Source organism: Oncorhynchus gorbuscha, linkage group LG23, assembly GCF_021184085.1.
Source record: "Oncorhynchus gorbuscha isolate QuinsamMale2020 ecotype Even-year linkage group LG23, OgorEven_v1.0, whole genome shotgun sequence".
NCBI lineage: Eukaryota > Metazoa > Chordata > Actinopteri > Salmoniformes > Salmonidae > Oncorhynchus > Oncorhynchus gorbuscha.
The window spans coordinates 60,266,447-60,284,961 of record NC_060195.1 but is presented as its reverse complement, the minus strand read 5'-3'; the positions used below and the strand labels follow the sequence as shown (position 1 = coordinate 60,284,961).

At 47.9% G+C, this 18,515-nt stretch overlaps 1 protein-coding gene across 1 annotated transcript in view; it reads left to right on the top strand.

Moving 5' to 3' along the window:
* The window catches only part of LOC124011397 (heparan-sulfate 6-O-sulfotransferase 3-B-like), a 33,319-nt gene extending 16,347 nt beyond the window's left edge, over positions 1 to 16,972 (top strand). Inside the window, exon 2 of the mRNA XM_046324725.1 lies at positions 16,116 to 16,972. Coding sequence (XP_046180681.1) covers positions 16,116 to 16,869 — 754 coding nt within the window. The 3' untranslated portion in view covers positions 16,870 to 16,972. The remainder of the gene's footprint in view (positions 1 to 16,115) is intronic.
* Positions 16,973 to 18,515: the final 1,543 nt, after the last annotated feature.

Here is an 18,515-nt window from a genome sequence, read left to right as displayed (position 1 = left end):
TATTTCAGAGACAGCCATATATAAGTGAATTAATCAATTATACAATCATACAATCAATTCGATTTTTTGTTTGTTTACCAATCTAACTACATAATGGTAATAATTTATTTGAATGGTAAATCTCTGTTGATACATTTTGTAAATCAACATGTAGCCTTATCCACAAAACAGGTGAATACATATTCAATAGGAGTGTGTTGAGTTATTGAGCTTGTTTTAGGGCCTCAGATGACAAACAATCTGTTTCCCTTCCATTTCGGACTTATTTTATTGCACTGATCAACAACATTTGCATAGAAGTAGCTTATTTTATATAAATGTGCTCTGTCTCTTTAACCTGTAATAACGTCATTCATAATGCAGTCAGTTCGCTAATGAGAGACCGAATAAGTGAATTAATACAATTTTGGCAATCAGCTTTTGTAATGAATTTCCGAGGAGAGGCGAAACGGATCAGAGGACCAATACGCGGCGTGGTAAGTGTCCATGGTTCTTTTTAATACGTTAAGGTACACATGAACAACTGACTACAGAATCACCCACCCAACTTGGACCAAGCGGCGTGGTAAACAGCAGCGACGACAGCAGCAGCAGCAGCAACAACAGCAGCCAGCATCAGAGCAGAATCTGGACTACACAACTTGGGAGGAGATAGACAGGTGGGCGGTCGACCCAGGGAGAGTGCCGGAGCCCGCCTGGGATTCGATGGAGCAGTGCAAGGAAGGTTACAGGAGAATGAGGTTGGCGAAGCCAGCACAGCAGTGCGACAGGTACGAGAGGCAGCCCCAAAAATTTTTTGGGGGGCACACGAGGTGTGGTACTAAGCCAGGTAGCAGACCTGAGCTCACTCCTTGTGTTTATGATAAGCAGCACATTACTGGTCAGGCACCGTGTTATGCGGTTAAGCGCACGGTGTCGCCAGTGCGTGCCCATAGCCCGGTGCGCTATAGGGCAGCCCCCCGAAAGTGCCATGCGAGTGTGGGCATTGAGCCAGGGCGTATGGTGCCTGCTCAGCGGGTCTGGTCGCCGGTACGCAGTCTTGGTCCAGGTTATCCTGCGACGGCTCTGCGTGCTGTGTCTCCGGGGCGCTGGGAGGGTGCAGTGCGTCCTCTGCCTGCACTCCGCTCGTGCCGGGCAAATGTGGGAGTGGAGCCTAAGGGAGAGGTGCGTGTAGTAAGCACTAGATCTCCCGTGCTTACCCACAGCCCGGTTCAACCTGTGCCTGCACTCTGGAGGGTCCGGGCTAGAGTAGTTGTCCAGCCTGGGGAAGTGGTGCCAAGGTTGCGCACCAGAGCTCCAGTGCTCCCCCACAGCCCGGTCTTTCAGGCTCCTCCTAACACCAAGCCTCCTGAAGGTCTCCCCAGCCTGGTGGTTCCTGTGGCAGCCCCACGAACCAGGCTGTCTCTCTGTCTCCTCCCTGCAGGTGGTCCCACTTGTCCGGCGCCGCTGCCAGAGTCTCCCGCCTGTCCGGCGCCGCTGCCGGAGTGTCCCACCTGTCCGGCACCACTGCCGGAGTTTCCCGCCTGTCCGGCGCCACTGCCGGAGTGTCCCGCCTGTCCGGCGCCGCTGCCGGAGTCTGAGGCGCCAGAGCCCTTCAGCCCAGAGGCGCCAGAGCCCCTCTGCCCAGAGGCGCCAGTCCCCCTCTGCCCAGAGGCGCCAGAGCCCCTCTGCCCAGAGACGCCAGTCCCCCTCTGCCCAGAGGCGCCAGAGCCCCTCTGCCCAGAGGCGCCAGTCCCCCTCTGCCCAGAGGCGCCAGTCCCCCTCTGCCCAGAGGCGCCAGTCCCCCTCTGCCCAGAGGCGCCAGTCCCCCTCTGCCCAGAGGCGCCAGTCCCCCTCTGTCCAGTGGGGTCATTGATAAGGGTGGCCATGGTGAGAAAGCCACGGAGGCGGACAATAAGGCAGACTAAGACAATTGTGAAGTGGGGTCCGCGTCCCGCGCCAGAACTGCCACCGAAAGTAACATAAATTCTAGCACCTAGTATCAAAAAAGTACACAAGTTTTGGTATACCGTGCAACACTACTCTGAACCATGCATGAGTGCACCAGCTGTTCCGGACGACTGTGTGATCTTGCTCTCCATAGCCAATGTGAGTAAGTCCTTACCTCACCTCGCTCATCAACTTATCCCTGACCGCTGGCTACGTCCCTTCCGTCTTCAAGAGAGCGAGAGTTGCACCCCTTCTGAAAAAACCTACACTCGATCCCTCCGATGTCAACAACTACAGACCAGTATCCCTTCTTTCTTTTCTCTCCAAAACTCTTGAACGTGCCGTCCTTGGTCAGCTCTCCCGCTATCTCTCTCAGAATGACCTTCTTGATCCAAATCAGTCAGGTTTCAAGACTAGTCATTCAACTGAGACTGCTCTTCTCTGTATCACGGAGGCGCTCCGCACCGCTAAAGCTAACTCTCTCTCCTCTGCTCTCATCCTTCTAGACCTATCGGCTGCCTTCGATACTGTGAACCATCAGATCCTCCTCTCCACCCTCTCCGAGTTGGGCATCTCCGGCGCGGCCCACGCTTGGATTGCGTCCTACCTGACAGGTCGCTCCTACCAGGTGGCGTGGCAAGAATCTGTCTCCTCACCACGCGCTCTCACCACTGCTGTCCCCCAGGGCTCTGTTCTAGGCCCTCTCCTATTCTCGCTATACACCAAGTCACTTGGCTCTGTCATAACCTCACATGGTCTCTCCTATCATTGCTATGCAGACGACACACAATTAATCTTCTCCTTTCCCCCTTCTGATGACCAGGTGGCGAATCGCATCTCTGCATGTCTGGCAGACATATCAGTGTGGATGACGGATCACCACCTCAAGCTGAACTTCGGCAAGACGGAGCTGCTCTTCCTCCCAGGGAAGGACTGCCCGTTCCATGATCTCGCCATCACGGTTGACAACTCCATTGTGTCCTCCTCCCAGAGCGCTAAGAACCTTGGCGTGATCCTGGACAACACCCTGTCGTTCTCAACTAACATCAAGGCGGTGGCCCGTTCCTGTAGGTTCATGCTCTACAACGTCCGCAGAGTACGACCCTGCCTCACACAGGAAGCGGAGCAGGTCCTAATCCAGGCACTTGTCATCTCCCGTCTGGATTACTGCAACTCGCTGTTGGCTGGGCTCCCTGCCTGTGCCATTAAACCCCTACAACTCATCCAGAACGCCGCAGCCCGTCTAGTGTTCAACCTTCCCAAGTTCTCTCACGTCACCCCGCTCCTTCGCTCTCTCCACTGGCTTCCAGTTGAAGCTCGCATCCGCTACAAGACCATGGTGCTTGCCTACGGAGCTGTGAGGGGAACGGCACCTCAGTACCTCCAGGCTCTGATCAGGCCCTACACCCAAATAAGGGCACTACGTTCATCCACCTCTGGCCTGCTCGCCTCCCTACCACTGAGGAAGTACAGTTCTCGCTCAGCCCAGTCAAAACTGTTCGCTGCTCTGGCTCCCCAATGGTGGAACAAACTCCCTCACGACGCCAGGACAGCGGAGTCACCACCTTCCGGAGACACCTGAAACCCCACCTCTTTAAGGAATACCTAGGATAGGATAAAGTAATCCTTCTCACCCCCCCTTAAAATATTTAGATGCACTATTGTAAAGTGGCTGTTCCACTGGATGTCATAAGGTGAATGCACCAATTTGTAAGTCGCTCTGGATAAGAGCGTCTGCTAAATGACTTAAATGTAAATGTAAATGTAAATGTAAACAGGTTAACATTCATAAGGCTGCATACTCATAGCAGCTGACCAGCTGGGATGTGTGTGCAGCCCAGTACATCACTGGGGCAGAGCTCCCTGCCATCCAGGACCTCTATACCAGGCGGTGTCAGAGTAAGGCCCTAAAAATGGTCAAAGACTCCAGCCACCCATAGACTGTTCTCTCTGCTACCACACGGCAAGCGGTACCGATGCATGAAGTCTGGAACCAACAGGACCCCGAATAGCTTCTATCCCCAAGCCATAAGACCGCTAAATAGTTACCCAAATAGCTACCCGCACTATCTGCATTGTCCCTTTTTGAACTAACTCTTTTGACTCATTACATACACTGCTGCTACTAATTATTATATATCCTGTTGCCTAGTCACTTTAACCCAACCTATATGTACAGTTGAAATCGAAAGTTTACATCGACCTTAGCCAAATACATTTAAACTCAGTTTTTCACAATTCCTGACATTTATTCCTAGTAACAATTCCCTGTCTTAGGTCAGTTAGGATCACCACTTTATTTTAAGAATGTGAAATGTCAGAATAATAGTAGAGAGAATTAGTTCAGCTTTTATTTCTCTCATTGCGTTCCCAGTGGGTCAGAAGATTACATACACTCAAATAGTATTTGGTAGCATTGCTTTAAAATTGTTTAACTTGGGTCAAACATTTCGGGTAGCCTTGCACAAGCTTCCCACAATAAGTTGGGTGAATTCTGGCCCATTCCTCCTGACAGAGCTGGTGTAACTGAGTCAGGTTTGTAGGCCTCCTTGCTCGCACACTCTTTTTCAGTTCTCCCACAAACTTTTCTATGGGATTTAGGTTAGGGCTTTGTGATGGCCACTCCAATACCATGACTTTGTTATCCTTAAGCCATTTTGCCACAACTTTGGATGTATGCTTGGGGTCATTGTCCATTTGGAAGACCCATTTCTGGAGGAGTACAATTGTTTTTCTGAGGTCTTGGCTGATTTCTTTTGATTTTCCCATGACGTCAAGCAAAGAGGCTCTGAGTTAGGTAGGCCTTGAAGTTAGGCCTTGAAATACATCCACAGGTACACCTCCAATTGACTCAAATTATGTCAATTAGCCTATCAGAGGCTTCTAAAGCATGACATCATTTTATGGAGTTTTCCAAGCTGTTTAAAGGCACAGTCAACTTGGTGTACGTAAACTTCTGACCCACTGGAATTGTGATGCAGTGAATTATAAGTGAAATAATCTGTCTGTGAACAATTGTTGGAAACATTACTTGTGTCATGCACAAAGTAGATGTCCTAACCGACTTGCCAAAACTATAGTTTGTTAACAAGAAATTTTGCGGAGTGGTTGAAAAACAAGTTTTTATTGACTCCAACCTAAGCGTGTGTAAACTTCCGACTTCTACTGTACATATCTACCTCAATTACCCCTGTACATCGACTGGTACCCCTTGTATATGGCCAAGTTATCGTTACTCATTGTGCATTTATTCCTCTTGCTATTCTTTTTTTATTGAGAATCTCTCCATTGCTGGGTAAGTAAGCATTTCACTGTCAGTCTACACCTGTTGTTTATGAAGCATTTCACTGTCAGTCTACACCTGTTGTTTATGAAGCATTTCACTGTCAGTCTACACCTGTTGTTTATGAAGCATTTCACTGTCAGTCTACACCTGTTGTTTATGAAGCATTTCACTGTCAGTCTACACCTGTTGTTTATGAAGCATTTCACTGTCAGTCTACACCTGTTGTTTATGAAGCATTTCACTGTCAGTCTACACCTGTTGTTTATGAAGCATTTCACTGTCAGTCTACACCTGTTGTTTATGAAGCATTTCACTGTCAGTCTACACCTGTTGTTTATGAAGCATTTCACTGTCAGTCTACACCTGTTGTTTATGAAGCATGTGACCAATACAATTGTATTTAATTTGAGCCATTTTCCAGTAAGTGAATCAATTCCACCTCATCAAGCCAGTGTGTGTCCTTAATGGTAATGAATGAGAATTGTCTTGGCTAATATTGATCCCATTTCCTCTACGGAAATATGAGTTCCTTGAAAGCCTAAGCAAGCGAGGGGGAGGTGAGGGGAGGCAAGGGGGGAGACAGCAAGAGCGTCAAGTTCGCCCCACACACTCAGGTTAATCAATGAGAGGCTGTCTGCGCTGCAGATGAAGGAGACTTGGAGATCAGGCCATAAGAGGGGCATAGAAATAGACATAGAATTCTAGGTCTATGGGAATACAAGGTGTTTCAACATCTCTTGCTCCTGTTTGAAGTGCCCCATCCATTCATTTACGTTAGTCATTGAGTGCTTTGTCTGATATAGCAGCATACTGTTTTCTTAGAGTTGTATTTTTTTCAATCATATGAGTTTGTGTCCAAGTATCTTCCTGACTATCATGGGTCCGAGTACCCATAACACCCTCTGTTTCCCTCAGACATTTCTAAACCGGAGAAATGTGTCAAAAAGTTCAGTAGACACTGCAGACACTGTATAGTTTACTAAATTCCAGTGGATACAAGTCCAGCCGTGTTAAATGCCATAAGCCAACTTCGCCCATTTAGTTTTTTAAAATATTTGACCAATTATCTTTATTCAACCATCCATCAGACAGACACTGGGAGTCCTGGCAGGGCAGTATTGATTGCTTGCCCAGAGTGCTCCTATGCACTGTTGAAATGGTCCGTTATGAATGATTGAGAGGCTCTCATCTTATTAGGGTGGATAGAGGCCTCTCTCTGCCACTGGGTCAGATGCATCTGAAATGGCACCCTATTCCCTATACAATCCACTACTTTTGTCAAAATAAGTGCACTACATGGAATAGGGTGCCATTTTAGCCACAGCCTTTGCATTGAATAGAAGATGAGGAGCGGTGTTCTTCTGAATGAAAAGGATTATCTAGTAGTGAATTACGTTGTTGGTCATTTACATACTTTCCCTAAATTGCGTGTTTTACTACTTTATTTCAATAAATATTAGTGACTATTAGTAAATTATATCTGCTTCTTACAGTACATGTTCATATTCCTTGTTGCAACACAATTTGAATTGAAGTGACACAGGGATTTTGTCAGAGCAACACAGAGAGGAGCTGGGCTCATTTGCCTGCACTTCTCTGACTGAGCTCTGTGGAAATAGCCGTTTGTTTCTCAAGGAAGTCATCAGGCAGGATCAGTCCTCCAGTCGCGCTAATAGAATCCGAGCTGTCTCATTCCACTATGGAAACCCAGTAGAAATCACAGGTATTCATTAGAGGAGTAGCAACCCGCTACAGCTGTTGAAACAGTGGGAGGGTGTTGTAGTGTAGACGGTCATCTAAGGTCAGGGGTTAATGTACCGGTTTGAGGATGGTAAGCTAGATATGTCCATGTACCTGCAGCGTTGAACCTTTTACTGCAGTGGGCTGAATAAGGGTCACACATAGTGTTTCTTGGTAGTCTTAAAACAAGAAGCCACCTGCACCATGTCAGATATAGAGTTGAAATGTTTTACATTTTGAGTTTGCATCCCAATATTACACTTCATATACATAATGGAATAAGGAAAAATATAAAAACCGTTTGACATAAACCCACACTATTTTCATGTGTTAAAAAAAAGAAGAATATTTATTAATTAGGAAATTAGGAAAAATATGAATAACATTCCACCCATGAGGCCACTAGGTCATTTGACTGCAGTAAAGGTCTACACAGAAGAAATGGAGAAGATTCCCCATGTAACGAGGATGTTTAGTTGGCACGATGTCCCATTTTAGTTAGGTCGAAATGATTGGGAACAAAGTGGCTGCCAGCTAAACTCTCTTTTTTTGTCACCATTTCCAGATGGGCCCTAAGCATTGTCTGACTCTCATTTATAAGGGATCATAATATATGTCTATAAGCACACATAGTGTATATGATTTGGCGTTAAATAGTTTTGGACTTTCACATTTTCAGCTTGTTTTATTTAGATGTCATCCCCTTTTTAAAGATGACTGGCGCTAACAAGAAAGCCACTGAGGCGGCAGGGTAGCCTAGTGGTTAGAGTGTAGGGGCGGCAGGGTAGCCTAGTGGTTAGAGTGTAGGGGCGGCAGGGTAGCCTAGTGGTTAGAGTGTAGGGGCGGCAGGGTAGCCTAGTGGTTAGAGTGTAGGGGCGGCAGGGTAGCCTAGTGGTTAGAGTGTAGGGGCGGCAGGGTAGCCTAGTGGTTAGAGTGTAGGGGCGGCAGGGTAGCCTAGTGGTTAGAGTGTAGGGGCGGCAGGGTAGTCTAGTGGTTAGAGTGTAGGGGCGGCAGGGTAGCCTAGTGGTTAGAGTGTAGGGCGGCAGGGTAGCCTAGTGGTTAGAGTGTAGGGGCGGCAGGGTAGCCTAGTGGTTAGAGTGTAGGGGCGGCAGGGTAGCCTAGTGGTTAGAGTGTAGGGGCGGCAGGGTAGCCTAGTGGTTAGAGTGTAGGGGCGGCAGGGTAGTCTAGTGGTTAGAGTGTAGGGGCGGCAGGGTAGCCTAGTGGTTAGAGTGTAGGGGCGGCAGGGTAGCCTAGTGGTTAGAGTGTAGGGGCGGCAGGGTAGCCTAGTGGTTAGAGTGTAGGGGCGGCAGGGTAGCCTAGTGGTTAGAGTGTAGGGGCGGCAGGGTAGCCTAGTGGTTAGAGTGTAGGGGCGGCAGGGTAGCCTAGTGGTTAGAGTGTAGGGGCGGCAGGGTAGCCTAGTGGTTAGAGTGTAGGGGCGGCAGGGTAGCCTAGTGGTTAGAGTGTAGGGGCGGCAGGGTAGCCTAGTGGTTAGAGTGTAGGGGCGGCAGGGTAGCCTAGTGGTTAGAGTGTAGGGGCGGCAGGGTAGCCTAGTGGTTAGAGTGTAGGGGCGGCAGGGTAGCCTAGTGGTTAGAGTGTAGGGGCGGCAGGGTAGCCTAGTGGTTAGAGTGTAGGGGCGGCAGGGTAGCCTAGTGGTTAGAGTGTAGGGGCGGCAGGGTAGCCTAGTGGTTAGAGTGTAGGGGCGGCAGGGTAGCCTAGTGGTTAGAGTGTAGGGGCGGCAGGGTAGCCTAGTGGTTAGAGTGTAGGGGCGGCAGGGTAGCCTAGTGGTTAGAGTGTAGGGGCGGCAGGGTAGCCTAGTGGTTAGAGTGTAGGGGCGGCAGGGTAGCCTAGTGGTTAGAGTGTAGGGGCGGCAGGGTAGCCTAGTGGTTAGAGTGTAGGGGCGGCAGGGTAGCCTAGTGGTTAGAGTGTAGGGGCGGCAGGGTAGCCTAGTGGTTAGAGTGTAGGGGCGGCAGGGTAGCCTAGTGGTTAGAGTGTAGGGCGGCAGGGTAGCCTAGTGGTTAGAGTGTAGGGGCGGCAGGGTAGCCTAGTGGTTAGAGTGTAGGGGCGGCAGGGTAGCCTAGTGGTTAGAGTGTAGGGGCGGCAGGGTAGCCTAGTGGTTAGAGTGTAGGGGCGGCAGGGTAGCCTAGTGGTTAGAGTGTAGGGGCGGCAGGGTAGCCTAGTGGTTAGAGTGTAGGGGCGGCAGGGTAGCCTAGTGGTTAGAGTGTAGGGGCGGCAGGGTAGCCTAGTGGTTAGAGTGTAGGGGCGGCAGGGTAGCCTAGTGGTTAGAGTGTAGGGGCGGCAGGGTAGCCTAGTGGTTAGAGTGTAGGGGCGGCAGGGTAGCCTAGTGGTTAGAGTGTAGGGGCGGCAGGGTAGCCTAGTGGTTAGAGCGTTGGCCTAGTAACCAAAAGGTTGCATGTTCAAATCCCCCAGCTACACGACATTTGTCGTTCTGCCCCTGAACAGGCAGTTAACCCACTCTTCCTAGGCTGTCATTGAAAATAAGAATTTGTACTTGCCTAGTTAAATAAAGGTAAAATATATATATATATATTTTTTAAAAGCAAGCCCTTAGGCTCTGGTCAGCTTCAAGTGACTGGAGTTTCTTCTGTGCTGTAGAAATGAAACAAGTATACTGAACAAAAATATAAATGCAACACATAGCAATTTCAACTATTTAACTGAGTGACAGTTCGCATGAGGAAATCAGGCACTTGAAATCAATTTGTTAGGCAACAGCTCTGGTGGACATTCCTGCGGTCAGCAGGCCAATGGTACACCCGCAAAACTTGAGACATCTGTGGCATTGTGTTGTGTGACAAAACTGAACATTTTAGAGTGGCCTTTTATTGTCCCCAGCACAAGGTGCACCTGTGTAATGATTGTGCTGTTTAATTAGCTTCTTGATATCCCACACCTGTCAGGTGGATGGATTATCTTGGCAAAGGCTCACTATGTAAATAAATTTGTGCACAAAATCTGAGAGAAATAAGCTTTTCGTGGGTATGGAAAATGTCTGAGATCTTTTATTTCAGCTCATGAAACATGGGACCAACACCTTACATGTTGCGTTTATATTTTTTGTATAGTATATATGTAAATGCATGGAGTGTAGCCCGTCTGTGAGTCAACATCCATCCTGTTACAGAATATGATGTTCGCCCAGGTCAATTACATGCCAAACGTGTGCATGTTGAAACAATGTGTGTGTGCACAGACTCTATTAACTGTTGACTGATGCTCCGACCTTCCCAACCACTCTGTCCCTCGAACACACACACACACACACACACACACACACACACACACACACACACACACACACACACACACACACACACACACACACACACACACACACACACACACACACACACACACACACACACACACACACACACACACACACACACACACACACACACACACACACACACACACACACAGACGAGTAATCGGAGCACTTTGACATTCGTCCATTCATGTCAATAGGTCACTATAGAAGAATAGAAGGATGGAGCTAGAATGTCTGGATTGTGCGGAGACATATTGATGGGTCTGTCCTGTGGTTATGTAGAATCTTAATTGTCACAGCAAAATAATCCTGCAGCACCAGGATTTGAACGGTTAGTCCATAATGTTGCTTGAACAGTGGTTAGGCTATTAGCTGGTCGAAATGTAGTAACATGAAAAGTGAAATACTCTTAATAGAACTGTGCGTTAGTGCGGGTTTTCTGTGAATGTATGCATATCCAGCAGTGCAGGAAAATTCTCAGCAACAAAAGAGTGATCAAATAAAGATCCTACATCTGTAATGGGGGTCTAAAATGCCCTCTTCCCAGAAACACTGTGTAGGCAGCAGGTCTGAATGTGTGTCCATCTCTCTGTACAGCTCTGAGAGTGTGTGTCCATCTCTCTGTACAGCTCTGAGAGTGTGTGTCCATCTCTCGGTACAGCTCTGAGAGTGTGTGTCCATCTCTCTGTACAGCTCTGAGAGTGTGTGTCCATCTCTCTGTACAGCTCTGAGAGTGTGTGTGCATCTCTCTGTACAGCTCTGAGAGTGTGTGTCCATCTCTCTGTACAGCTCTGAGAGTGTGTCCATCTCTCTGTACAGCTCTGAGAGTGTGTCCATCTCTCTGTACAGCTCTGAGAGTGTGTGTCCATCTCTCTGTACAGCTCTGAGAGTGTGTGTCCATCTCTCTGTACAGCTCTGAGAGTGTGTGTCCATCTCTCTGTACAGCTCTGAGAGTGTGTGTCCATCTCTCTGTACATCTCTGAGAGTGTGTCCATCTCTCTGTACAGCTCTGAGAGTGTGTCCATCTCTCTGTACAGCTCTGAGAGTGTGTGTTCATCTCTCTGTACAGCTCTGAGAGTGTGTGTCCATCTCTCTGTACAGCTCTGAGAGTGTGTGTCCATCTCTCTGTACAGCTCTGAGAGTGTGTCCATCTCTCTGTACAGCTCTGAGAGTGTGTGTCCATCTCTCTGTACAGCTCTGAGAGTGTGTGTCCATCTCTCTGTACAGCTCTGAGAGTGTGTGTCCATCTCTCTGTACAGCTCTGAGAGTGTGTGTCCATCTCTCTGTACAGTTCTGAGAGTGTGTGTATCTCTCTGTACAGCTCTGAGAGTGTGTGTCCATCTCTCTGTACATCTCTGAGAGTGTGTCCATCTCTCTGTACAGCTCTGAGAGTGTGTGTCCATCTCTCTGTACAGCTCTGAGAGTGTGTGTTCATCTCTCTGTACAGCTCTGAGAGTGTGTGTCCATCTCTCTGTACAGCTCTGAGAGTGTGTGTCCATCTCTCTGTACAGCTCTGAGAGTGTGTGTCCATCTCTCTGTACAGCTCTGAGAGTGTGTGTCCATCTCTCTGTACAGCTCTGAGAGTGTGTGTCCATCTCTCTGTACAGCTCTGAGAGTGTGTGTCCATCTCTCTGTACAGCTCTGAGAGTGTGTGTCCATCTCTCTGTACAGCTCTGAGAGTGTGTGTTCATCTCTCTGTACAGCTCTGAGAGTGTGTGTCCATCTCTCTGTACAGCTCTGAGAGTGTGTGTCCATCTCTCTGTACAGCTCTGAGAGTGTGTGTCCATCTCTCTGTACAGCTCTGAGAGTGTGTGTCCATCTCTCTGTACAGCTCTGAGAGTGTGTGTCCATCTCTCTGTACAGCTCTGAGAGTGTGTGTCCATCTCTCTGTACAGCTCTGAGAGTGTGTGTCCATCTCTCTGTACAGCTCTGAGAGTGTGTGTATCTCTCTGTACAGCTCTGAGAGTGTCCATCTCTCTGTACAGCTCTGAGAGTGTGTGTCCATCTCTCTGTACAGCTCTGAGAGTGTGTGTCCATCTCTCTGTACAGCTCTGAGAGTGTGTGTCCATCTCTCTGTACAGCTCTGAGAGTGTGTGTCCATCTCTCTGTACAGCTCTGAGAGTGTGTGTCCATCTCTCTGTACAGCTCTGAGAGTGTGTGTCCATCTCTCTGTACAGCTCTGAGAGTGTGTCCATCTCTCTGTACAGCTCTGAGAGTGTGTGTCCATCTCTCTGTACAGCTCTGAGAGTGTGTGTCCATCTCTCTGTACAGCTCTGAGAGTGTGTGTCCATCTCTCTGTACAGCTCTGAGAGTGTGTGTTCATCTCTCTGTACAGCTCTGAGAGTGTGTGTCCATCTCTCTGTACAGCTCTGAGAGTGTGTGTCCATCTCTCTGTACAGCTCTGAGAGTGTGTGTCCATCTCTCTGTACAGCTCTGAGAGTGTGTGTCCATCTCTCTGTACAGCTCTGAGAGTGTGTGTCCATCTCTCTGTACAGCTCTGAGAGTGTGTGTCCATCTCTCTGTACAGCTCTGAGAGTGTGTGTCCATCTCTCTGTACAGCTCTGAGAGTGTGTGTCCATCTCTCTGTACAGCTCTGAGAGTGTGTGTCCATCTCTCTGTACAGCTCTGAGAGTGTGTGTATCTCTCTGTACAGCTCTGAGAGTGTGTCCATCTCTCTGTACAGCTCTGAGAGTGTGTGTCCATCTCTCTGTACAGCTCTGAGAGTGTGTGTCCATCTCTCTGTACAGCTCTGAGAGTGTGTGTCCATCTCTCTGTACAGCTCTGAGAGTGTGTGTCCATCTCTCTGTACAGCTCTGAGAGTGTGTGTCCATCTCTCTGTACAGCTCTGAGAGTGTGTGTCCATCTCTCTGTACAGCTCTGAGAGTGTGTGTCCATCTCTCTGTACAGCTCTGAGAGTGTGTGTCCATCTCTCTGTACAGCTCTGAGAGTGTGTGTCCATCTCTCTGTACAGCTCTGAGAGTGTGTGTATCTCTCTGTACAGCTCTGAGAGTGTGTCCATCTCTCTGTACAGCTCTGAGAGTGTGTCCATCTCTCTGTACAGCTCTGAGAGTGTGTGTCCATCTCTCTGTACAGCTCTGAGAGTGTGTGTCCATCTCTCTGTACAGCTCTGAGAGTGTGTGTCCATCTCTCTGTACAGCTCTGAGAGTGTGTGTCCATCTCTCTGTACAGCTCTGAGAGTGTGTGTCCATCTCTCTGTACAGCTCTGAGAGTGTGTCCATCTCTCTGTACAGCTCTGAGAGTGTGTCCATCTCTCTGTACAGCTCTGAGAGTGTGTGTCCATCTCTCTGTACAGCTCTGAGAGTGTGTGTCCATCTCTCTGTACAGCTCTGAGAGTGTGTGTCCATCTCTCTGTACAGCTCTGAGAGTGTGTGTCCATCTCTCTGTACAGCTCTGAGAGTGTGTGTCCATCTCTCTGTACAGCTCTGAGAGTGTGTGTCCATCTCTCTGTACAGCTCTGAGAGTGTGTGTCCATCTCTCTGTACAGCTCGGAGAGTGTGTGTCCATCTCTCTGTACAGCTCTGAGAGTGTGTGTCCATCTCTCTGTACAGCTCTGAGAGTGTGTGTATCTCTCTGTACAGCTCTGAGAGTGTGTGTCCATCTCTCTGTACAGCTCTGAGAGTGTGTGTCCATCTCTCTGTACAGCTCTGAGAGTGTGTGTCCATCTCTCTGTACAGCTCTGAGAGTGTGTGTCCATCTCTCTGTACAGCTCTGAGAGTGTGTGTCCATCTCTCTGTACAGCTCTGAGAGTGTGTGTCCATCTCTCTGTACAGCTCTGAGAGTGTGTGTCCATCTCTCTGTACAGCTCTGAGAGTGTGTCCATCTCTCTGTACAGCTCTGAGAGTGTGTGTCCATCTCTCTGTACAGCTCTGAGAGTGTGTGTCCATCTCTCTGTACAGCTCTGAGAGTGTGTGTCCATCTCTCTGTACAGCTCTGAGAGTGTGTGTCCATCTCTGTGTACAGCTCTGAGAGTGTGTGTCCATCTCTCTGTACAGCTCTGAGAGTGTGTGTCCATCTCTCTGTACAGCTCTGAGAGTGTGTGTCCATCTCTCTTGTACAGCTCTGAGAGTGTGTGTCCATCTCTCTGTACAGCTCTGAGAGTGTGTCCATCTCTCTGTACAGCTCTGAGAGTGTGTGTCCATCTCTCTGTACAGCTCTGAGAGTGTGTGTCCATCTCTCTGTACAGCTCTGAGAGTGTGTGTCCATCTCTCTGTACAGCTCTGAGAGTGTGTGTCCATCTCTCGGTACAGCTCTGAGAGTGTGTGTCCATCTCTCGGTACAGCTCTGAGAGTGTGTGTCCATCTCTCTGTACAGCTCTGAGAGTTTGTGTCCATCTCTCTGTACAGCTCTGAGAGTGTATCCATTTCTCCCCACACTCTCAGTGCCAGTTTAATTCATTTGCAGCCTGTGCTGTGGTCGAATATCCATTACGGCTTGGAGTGTGTGTGTGTGTGAGTGCGTGTGTGCGTATGTGTGAGTGCGTGTGCGCTCACGCTCGCGCGCGCGTGTGTCATGAAAAAAAACTTTGTTAGGATCTATTTCTGCTGACACATTAAAATATTGGTCGATGGTAGTCTGCCACCCGACAATAATCTCCTAATTACCTTTGAGGGTGGTGTGTGTGTGTCCCCTGCACCAAAAGGTCAACAGTCAGATGGTGCTTTAAATGGCAGTCACCGAGCCATTATTACCACTTCAGTGGTGCAGACTGACATTTCCCTTTCCTTAATTACCCCTAAGAGTTTTGGTCGAAATCAATATTTGTCGATCAGTATAGAGACAACATCTGACATACTCTGACTACTCAACCCCGTTGCTCACCTTCGAGAAAATCCTGTTCAAGCAATTCAGTTTCTGTTCAGGCAAAACCGTTAGCGGCTCAGTGTTGACTATCTATCCTATAAAGCGTCTGTTCCTTCTCCATCAGAATGTACAAGTGAATGCTTTGTGACGCTTCGTCTCCTCTGGCAGTCTCAACTCTTTTGCTACCCGCTCCTCATGAGTCTCTAGCAGCTCTGCCGCCAGGAACCTCGAAGTGAAAACAAAGCAGCGCTCTGCATTTGACACATACAAGATGTTTACTTTGCCGTGTAGCTGCAGCTTTCAAGGTTTTAGTCTTGATCTCAATTCTCAAACTCCCCCGTTGTACCTGTCGGGTGCCCAAAACGGTTCCCCTACTTTATTTGACTACGGGATCATGTTAAAAAAAAAATACTGCAGTGCGGTGTGGTCTGTATTAGAAGAAAAGTGATTCTATACACTACACTCTCATTTTTAGCCTATATTCCCTTTTTTTGATTTAGAAGAAATCCTGCAAGGTTTGGATGTTCGATAAGTTCATCGTTTTCAGAAAAAGGACAGTAGAGCGCAACATGCTACTTAAATGTAGCTATTTGTTACGCAGTGAAAGGAAGGTACCGAGGTACGCATATTCAGGAGCTAGGGAGGCCTAGCAATAGGATGAGAAATGTCTCTTATTCAGTATGAAAAATGAGATAGCCCACTGTGCTCTCAGCTCATTAGGATCACTGTTTAGAGAGAGTGTTATGAGAGTTTCCTATCTTCTAATGCTGGCTATTTTTAAATGTGAGAAATATGATATTTTCTTCATTCTATTCATCGCCCCATTTCCACCTTTTTCTCTCTCTCACATGGTCAAATAATTATAGCTCATTGCCACCTCCTAAGTGAAAGACGTGTGCCAGTCTCACTCTCTCTAACGCTCCCACTTCTCCCACTTCCCAGTTTTTTCATTACGGATTGGAGAGCACGGAGGAAAGGAAAGAAGGAAAGGAGACATGGAAAGGAAGGAAGTATTGAAACGAATGTCTTTTTCTGTCTTTGCTGCTGCAGGAACTTCTACTACATCACCATGCTAAGGGACCCTGTCTCCCGCTACCTGAGCGAGTGGAAGCACGTGCAGCGTGGCGCCACCTGGAAGACTGCCCTGCACATGTGTGACGGCCGCTCTCCCACCCAGGACGAACTGCCCGCCTGCTACAGTGGTGACGACTGGACCGGGGTCACGCTGACCAACTTCATGGACTGCCCTTCCAACCTGGCCAACAACCGGCAGGTCCGCATGCTGGCCGACCTCAGCCTGGTGGGCTGCTACAACGTCTCCACCATCGGCGCCGAACGGGAGCGCGGCCGTGTCCTACTAGCCAGTGCCAAGAACAACCTCCGCAACATGGCCTTCTACGGCCTGACCGAATTCCAGCGCAAGACGCAGTACCTGTTTGAGCGGACGTTCGGCCTGCGCTTCATCCAGGCTTTCACGCAGATCAACAGCACGCGGGCGGCCAGCGTGGGGGTGGGGGAGGGGGCTCTGCGGCGGCGCATCGAGGGGCTCAACGCCCTGGACGTGGAGCTGTACGAGTATGCCAAGGAGCTGTTCCTCCGGAGGTACCAGTATAGCCGCCAGACACAGCACCAGGAGCAGAGGCTGAGGAGGAGGCAGGAGAGGCAGCGGCTACACCAGCACACAGCCCCCATCTCCAAAGCCAGGAGGGAGGAGGAGGAGAGGGAGATAGAGGGGGTGGAAGGGGAGGAGGTGGGAGGTGTAGCCACCACAGAGGACTACAGCAGCCAGGTGGTGAGATGGTGAGGCCGCAACACCCATGCAAGGACTAGTACTTCCTGTCAGTTTCTCTCTCTCTCTTTCTCTCTTTCTCTTTCTCTCTTTCTCTTTCTCTCTCTCTCTCTTTCTCTCTCTCTCTTTCTCTCTCTCTCTTTCTCTCTCTCCCTCTCTCTCTCTCTCTCTCTCTCTCTCTCTCTCTCTCTCTCTCTCTCTCTCTCTCTCTCTCTCTCTCTCTCTCTCTCTCTCTCTCTCTCTTTCTCTTTCTCTGCCTTGGGCTGCCCAATGGTGTCTTAATCTTTCAAATAGATGTATTTATTATTACTATTTGTCATGATGTTGTCAACTTTTGTTTCTCCTCTCATGCAGAGTTTATTGTGTGTGTTCATTTTCTAATGCTTGTCTGTTCTTCAAAGTAGGTGAACAACTCTAGTGTCAAATGGACATTCTACAAGATTTGATCAGAATCTCCATGGGACTGTACGTAAACAAAATAAGCGCCTCAGGATTCTTGAAAAGTAATGTGGTTCGCTTAGGGTTGCAAAGGGAGGGTATATTACTGGAAACTTTCAAAGTTTACCAGTAAACTACCAGGATTTTGGTAGCTTTCTTTTTATATTTTATCAGATGGCATCTACTGGCCATTTTGGGTACTTCAGATTATCACAGGTGTCAGTAATTATCTGTGGCCCTCTATGTGGCCTTATCACATGTAAAATGTATAAAATAATCAAGTCAGATGATTCTAAAATAAGAAATTAAATGTAAAACCTGTCAAATATTATCCTAATATAAACCATCAATCAAAACCATTGGTGTTTAATATGAGGGTTTCAGCATTAAACACTTTTTATATTTTTTTCACACGCTTTTATTTATTTATGTCTTTGTTGTAAATGTGTTGGCGCCAATGTGGTGGCAGTTGTGAAAACAAGTCAATAGTTGGAAGAGTTTCAGAGTAAGATGAAAATAATGCCATTCTTAATTAGATGCTTTTTTCATTAATTAGGCTATTTTCTCTTGAACCATATGATCTATCCACTAGAAACTCATGGACAATACGGACACAGATATTTAAAAAAAAATGTATACATATATGCATATAAATATTTTTAAAGTTATTTGAGTAAATTACCAAAGTTACCAAAGATTACATTTTAATTACCAAAATTACTGAAGATTCCGTTAACCTAGCTTTACAACATAGGACTTGCTCATGATATGTTAGTAAATAACACAATAAATTATTCATTTACCACCCTCCCATACTTTGGTTATTTAGGACAGGACTTGTATTAGTTTACCTTGTAAGTTTGCTTTCCAACTATGAGTTAGTATGTACAGTATGATGGTATTCAAGACATTCACCTGAAGGAAAGTTGTGCATTAAATGTACGCAGCGTACCACTGATTTCCAAGCTTTCCAAAAGCTGTCCTTTTTCTGCTTCCATTCACATTGTGTGTTATTCATGACAGAGAAAAGTCTTGATGACATCCACTTCTCTTTGCACGCTTTCTCTGTCAAATCCACGAACACACACACACACACACACACACACACACACACACACACACACACACACACACACACACACACACACACACACACACACACACACACACACACACACACACACACACACACACACACACACACACACACACACACACACACA